Genomic DNA, 6,931 nt, shown 5'->3' with positions numbered 1-6,931 from the left:
AATTGCATTTCTTGGCTTTGGCTAGGAGTTAACTCTTTGATTTTTTAAAAATCAGTTTTATAAATAATTTAGGAGGATGTTTGGTAAATAAAAATTAATTGACAGTCACTATTGGAATGGTTTGCTATAGATGTTTGGTAAGTGGAGTAAAAAGTGTAATGTTCAATTTATAATGATAAAAATAAACTTGTTTACTTATTTGTAATTTTTTAAAATATTATTATTTAAATTATTTTATTTACTACTTTTTTATGGTATATCTATTTTCTTTATTACATATTTAAATAATTTTTCATTAACTATTTATTAATCTTTTCATCAACTATTTCATTTTGCAATAAATTCTACATATAAAAATTTTATTATCTACAGCACATGATATACATATATATTAATATATTATTATTAAATTAATTAATTAATGTTTTTTAATATAAAAAATTAATAAATTTAATGCAAAAAAATATAAATAACTGAGCAATTAAATTCATGGAAATAATATTCGAATGATAGATAATCTTTATATAAACCCTTATGTACTTAAACTATCATAATCAAAGTATTTCAAAGAAATGTAATGCTATAGATATGCTTATTTATAACAAAAATACTATCCACTCATTAAAGTTATAGCAATGTTATTTCTGAATCTCTTCATCTCTCGATCTTCAGGAGCCTCACTACCATGATCTTTTTCTTGAATGATGACCTCCATGTTTGTCTCTTCATTTGGACGAAAATTTGAGTCATTTTCAGTTTCTTCAAAATGATGGTCATGCGAAGCAAACTTCCTAATATGATTATGCAATGCCGTAGTTGCAATGACTATTTTCACTTACTTTTTGAACAGATATCTTAGCATATCTCTTAGAATTCTCCATCTTTATTTCCATACTCTAAAAGTACATTGGATAACACTTCTGAGTGAAGAATGCACAAGATTGAACACTTCTCATTGGTCAATTGGTTGGCTACCTTTTCCAAATGATATCTCTCACTCTTGTATAGTCCCAAGTATCCTTTAACTGGAGGATATCCCACATCTACTAAATATAATTTTTTCCTATTTCATTAAGATATGTTTAGTTGTAATGTGTTTAAAAAAAATAAAAAAATGTACAAATAATAATAGTAATAAAGAATAAAATTTTATTGAAAAATATTATTTTCTGAAGGACATGGAAAATTCAACCTACAATTACGAATGGTTGTCATAAATATCCTAACATCATGAGTACCTTCCCATCTAGCAATTGCAAATATAATTGCATATAAAAATTGCATGCAGCCTTAATGTTTTTAGTTAGTATTCATTTTCTGCCGATGTATGATATTTGACCTTTAAGAGGTATTGTTTCAGGAATTTGATCATCTATAACTTCAATACAATTCTGAAAATAAATATTAGATAATATATATATATATATATATATATATATATATATATATATATATAAAAGCTTCCAGTGTCTTTATCTATATATATCAAAATATAAATAGTAATAAGTGTAGAATAATTACCTTAAAATGAGGCATATGTCAAGGATCTTCCAAAATCTTTGCTGGAATGTTAGTAAACTCAGGATCTAGTGGCTTTATTATATCTTTAGTCATAAGGCACACAACATCTAATACTTTTTTTTTTTTTTGACAAGAAAATGAAACTTTCATTCAAGAGCAAAAGAGTACATCAGGTGGAAAATTATCCTTCCATGTGACAGTTTCTGAGCTTCTCAAAGCTCTTTTAGCAAGAGAGTGAGCACAATTATTACAACATCTTGGGACGTGTTGAATTGATAACGATTGAAACTTCTCCTTGTAGCTGTGAATATCTGAAATTGTCCACACAATCTCCTTCCTGCTATTGGTTTTACTGTTGGCTAAATTGGTAACTTCAATACAGTCTGTTTCAATTATCACTGCTGCTAGCCTTGCTTCCAAAGCAATTTCCAGCCCCCATTTGACCGCCTCAGCTTCTGCTGCTGTGACATTATCTTGGAATTTTGTGCTTTTGACTACTGCCACTATAACTTGCCCTTGAGGATTTCTGATAACAACCCCCAGGCCTGTGAGCTGCTGCTCTGTGTGGACAGCTGCATCCACATTGACTTTGTAATAACCAACAGGCGGGGGGCACCATTGGTCTTGCTTGTTGACATTTTCACTTCTTTTGCTTGTCTACTCTTTCCCATGAACTCTTTGATAAACCTCTACAGCAGCTTGTGCTTTTGCAATTAAAGACATCGGGCTTACTCTTTTCCCTTCAAAAATTAGCTTGTTCCTAGCATGCCATATTTCCCACCAGACAACGGCCACAAATTCTACCTCCCTCATAGGCATCTTTTTTATCAAGTTCTGCATAACACTTAGAATGTCCTCTCGCACAACTCCCTGCATTTCAGAAGCAAGATAACTGTATTTCCAGACCTTCCTAGCCATCTTGCACTCCATAAAAGCATGAAAAGCATCCTCTACTCCTGATTTACAGACTTGGCAAATGGGCTCCTGTATAATTTTTCTCCGAAATAAGCTTTCTGCAGTTGGCAATAGATCCTTTGCAGCTCTCCAAATGAAGATTCTGGTTTTTCTTGGAAGATTAAGCTTCCAAATATTATGCCAGCCGTGAGAATGACCTGTTGAACTTGTTGGAGCTTCAACATATTTGAGCTTAAGGGCAACCTAGTAGCCACTCTTCACTGTGTAGAAACCTTTTTTGTCATAGTGCCACACCCGTTCATCGTTCTTGGGGTATCTTGGTAGGGGAATGCTCTTGATCACCTCCGCATCCTCCTTTGCAAAGTGTTGCTCAATCAAAATATTATTCCACTGGTGGTCTGAGCCTATTAAGTCTGCAACTTTAGAATTAGCTAGGAGAGATGGGGAGAAGATTGGCCTAAAGGAAGTTGGCCTGGGAATCCAGTTGCTGGCCATAATTTGAATTTTGTCTCCTCTGTCTACTCTCTATCTTGTTCCCTGCTGAAGAATTTCTCTCCCCCACAGAATGCTTCTCCAAATGAAAGATGGGTTGGAGCTAACTTTTGCCTCCATGAAATCAATGTGTCTGTAATATCTAGCTTTCAAGACTTGCGCTACCAAGGAATCGGGATATTGGAGTAATATCCAGCCTTGCTTCGCAACTAAGGCATGGTTGAATGATGAGATATCTTTAAAGCCTATCCCCCCTCTGATTTTAGCCTGAGCAATTTTCTCCCATTTAACCCAATGGATTCCTTTTTTGTCTTTTGTTGAACCCCACCAAAATCTCGCAATTGCTCGTTGAATATCATTGCAAACAGCCAAGGGTATTTTGAAGACACTCATGGCGTATGAAGGGACTGCTTGAGCTACAGCCTTGATCAAAATCTCTTTACCTCCACTAGAAAAGAGTTTATGCTGCCAGCTCGATATTTTGCTCAAAACTTTGAGCTTGATATCATTGAAAAAGCTGGTTTTCTTCCTCCCCACCATTGACGGCAGCCCCAAGTATTTCTCATGTCTTGAGACTACGTTCAGCTGAAAAATGTCTTTTATTGTTGCTATCTGTCCTTGTGGGAGTTTGCCGCTGAAAACCATTGATGATTTTTCATAATTGAAGAGCTGACCCGAAGCAGAGGTATAGCACTCGAAAAGCGCTTTTAGCCGCTTGCAATCTTCTACCGAGGCTCTAGTAAACACCAAGCTTGCTGGTTTAGAACATGGAGGCAAGTTGCAAGGACTCCATCTTTGACTGATTCCCAATGTTTCTGAAAGAATACAACTTGCAATCCATCTGGTCTTGGGGCTTTTGTTGGGCACATCTGAAAAAGGGCTGTTGTTACTTCCTCTGCTGTAAAGGGCTGCTCCAGTAAGTCATTCACTTATGAATTGACTTTTGGGCTCATCCCTTGTAATGCTGCATTAATCTGGCTTTCTCCTGGGTTAGAGGTTGTGAACAACTCTTGGAAATATTCGCAAAACCTTCTCTCTACCTCGTCTTCGTCGTCCTGCCAATTTCCCATGCTATCTTCGATACCTTCAATCTTGTTCTTTTTTTTTCTCGATGATGCTTTTGCATGGAAGAATTTTGTATTCTTGTCCCCTCCCTTAAGCCAATCAGCTCTCGATCTCTGTTTCCAATACGTCTCCTCATTTATCAATATGTTCTGAATCTGCCTCTCAATATGTGTTATTTCCCCTCCTCGGTCATATTGTAAGTCATCTGCCTTAGCTTGTTTTAGCTTCCGTAAAAGTTCTTTCAACTTCTTATCTCTGCCTCTAAATTCTCTTCTGCTCCATGATTGAAGTTGGGCTAAAGAGCTTCTAGAAATTGTTTTGAATTTCTGCACAGGGCTGGTTTCCATGTTTGTGTTCCATTTAAACCACTCCGACTTCACTATGTTTTGGCATTCCTCATAGGAGCTCCACATATCCTCATAGTGAACTCTACGGAAACTTTTCCTCTCATAGACAAGGCTTCTCTTCCTTTCTCTGACTTCCAGGATAATCGGGCAGTGATCCGACTCCCAATGGACCAAGTTTGTAGCCCAATCATCATGGAATTCAGCCCTCCATTCCTGGTTACAAAAGAATTTGTCTAGTTTTTCCTCAATAAGATTTGGTCCGAATTGACGATTAGACCAGGTGAAGAGATGCCCTGTACTTCCTAGGTCACTAAATTTGCACTCTCTTATAGCATCCCTAAATTCAGCAATTACATTGGCCTTTCTATCAATACCACCCGATTTCTCATTCACATGTAAAATCTCGTTAAAATCACCAAAACAAAGCCATGGGAGGGAGAATAAATCTAATAATCTTCTCAATAAGGTCCACGTGTGCTTTTTTTCACTTGCTTTTGGGTGCCCGTATACTCCTGTGCACCTCCAGAGCTTGCTGTTAGCTTTCTGGACTTGCATGTCAATGTGGTGTCGGCTGTAGGATGTGATTGGGACAGTTATCTTTGAGCTCCACATTATGGCAAGGCCGCCACTCTTTCCAATTCTATCACAGCAAAGTAATTGTCAAACATCAATCTTCTACACACGGTTTTAACCTGCCCCGTAGTTAATTTAGTTTCGCAAAGAAACAACAGTTGAGCCTTGTGCAGGTGGAGAATTTTTTCCAGAGCTTGGCGCGTTCGGGGATTCTCCAAACCCCGAACGTTCCAGCTTATTATCCTGATGGCTGTCCGCCGTTATACTTTCTATGCTTGTAGTATGGTCGTCTTCTCCACTCTTTGTTGCCCCCCCGCCTTCTTAGTGAATGGAGATTGTGAGAGCCTTAGCTTTGCCACTGGAGCATCGGTATGGCCAAGCATTTTCTGTTTTTTTAAAATCTGGGCTTAATCTCTCTTGTGTTTCAATGGGCCGTTTGAGTGAAAATGGCCCATTCTTCTTATCTTCTTTGGTGTCTTGACTTCTGGCTTGTGATTTCCATCTTTTGAATTTGCCAAGTTTACCCTTCCCAACCATTTTTACTTCATTGGTTTTTGGTGGATGGGCCATGTCCTTTTTCGAGCCATCTAGGCCCACTGTGCCCATATTCTCATTTTCAATTACCATCTCATTTTCCCACCCATCTTGGCTGTTTGTTCCCGCTACAGTGCTTATTTTCCCAGGCAGTAGCTCCCTGCCAGCTATCTCTGCACCTTTGCTGCAGTCTATACCCTTTTGCAAATTAGTTTCACCCACCTTCATTAATGAACCCAGAGCCGACCCCTCCACCTGGCTTATTTCCATTGGCATTGTACTATGACCCGTTTGAAGTTGGGTTAGCCCATTTCCTCCATACACGCTTGGTTTCCCCTGACCCGTTTCCATTTGTTTCTGCACTGGCTGTTCTTGGTTTTCCTGTGTTACCGATGATGATTTCTGCCTTCCGATCCTGTGATCATGATTTATTTTTTGCTTGGCTTTTTCCATCCTTGTCAAAGCCTTCATCCATGCTCCATACGCCAACTCCTCTTTTGGCTGCCTACCATAATCCAGGCACTCTTTGTACTGGTGCCCAATGAGCCCACAACAGAAACAAAATTCAGTAGTTTTTCATAGGCCACTCTTAACGAAATCCTTCTCTCATCTTCTAGTTTTAACAGTAGCATTTTCTTTAGAGGTTGTGTGATGTCTATTGAAATTCTTACCCGAGAAAAAGAGCCAAGGCACTCCCTTGTTTCATCCGTCTCTACTTTTTCTACTTTTCCAATCTTTTGCCCTATCTATTTCATTATGTCCTTGTCTATACACATTATAGGTGCATTGTGAATTTGCACCCAAAATGATGTATGAGTGAAGGTTTGCTGTTTGATGTCCCCTACGCCAGTTGGTTCTATGAGTACCATTAACCAATTGTTGAAGTGCCATGGGCCTCCATGTAGAATTCTTTTCTTTTCTCCTTCTGAAGCAAATTTGAAGATGAAAATATTTTCCCCCATACTTTCCACTTTCACTTCCTTCACTGATCGCCACACTTGCTGCATAGCTGCTCTAAGTCCTTCCCGAGACACCCCGCATGTATGATAGATTTTCCCAATAAGACAGTGTGCCGCTATTTTCTCTCCTTTGGCTTTCATTTTTCCAGCAAAGTCAATCATATCATCCTCTTCTGATTTTAAGCTTATAGCCTCGCATCTCCGTATTAGTTCTTCGGAATCCATCTGCTTTTTTAATTTCAAAAGTTGCAGTAATGGGGCTCACCAACTTTACCAACCCTGTGGACTGCAATAACACCCTTATTTAGATTTAATATTCTTCCTGGACACAATAACTATACTGTTGCCCCACTCTGAAAGTGATAAAACCCACCCAACCCGTGAGTGACAAAATGGATCACCAAGGATCCCATTCTTCATCCATTCTAGGTTCCCTTGCGAGAGAGAACTGTCTAGAAGGAAGAAAGAATTCGTTTGTCTCCACAACATCTAATACTTGGCTAAAACATCTGCTTACAATCTCAC

General features: G+C 38.2%; 1 protein-coding gene across 1 annotated transcript; it reads right to left on the bottom strand.

Moving 5' to 3' along the window:
- Nucleotides 1-2,961: 2,961 nt before the first annotated feature.
- LOC112099318 (uncharacterized mitochondrial protein AtMg00310-like) lies at nucleotides 2,962-3,573 on the bottom strand. The gene has a single exon (XM_024186758.1). It carries the CDS (start codon nucleotides 3,571-3,573, stop codon nucleotides 2,962-2,964), a length of 612 nt encoding a protein of 203 aa, XP_024042526.1.
- Between the last annotated feature and the right edge of the window lie 3,358 nt (nucleotides 3,574-6,931).

This window comes from Citrus clementina, unplaced genomic scaffold (genome assembly GCF_000493195.1).
Source record: "Citrus clementina cultivar Clemenules unplaced genomic scaffold, Citrus_clementina_v1.0 scaffold_9, whole genome shotgun sequence".
NCBI lineage: Eukaryota > Viridiplantae > Streptophyta > Magnoliopsida > Sapindales > Rutaceae > Citrus > Citrus x clementina.
Note: the sequence above shows the minus strand (reverse complement) of the source record. Positions and strands in the feature narration are given on the sequence as shown.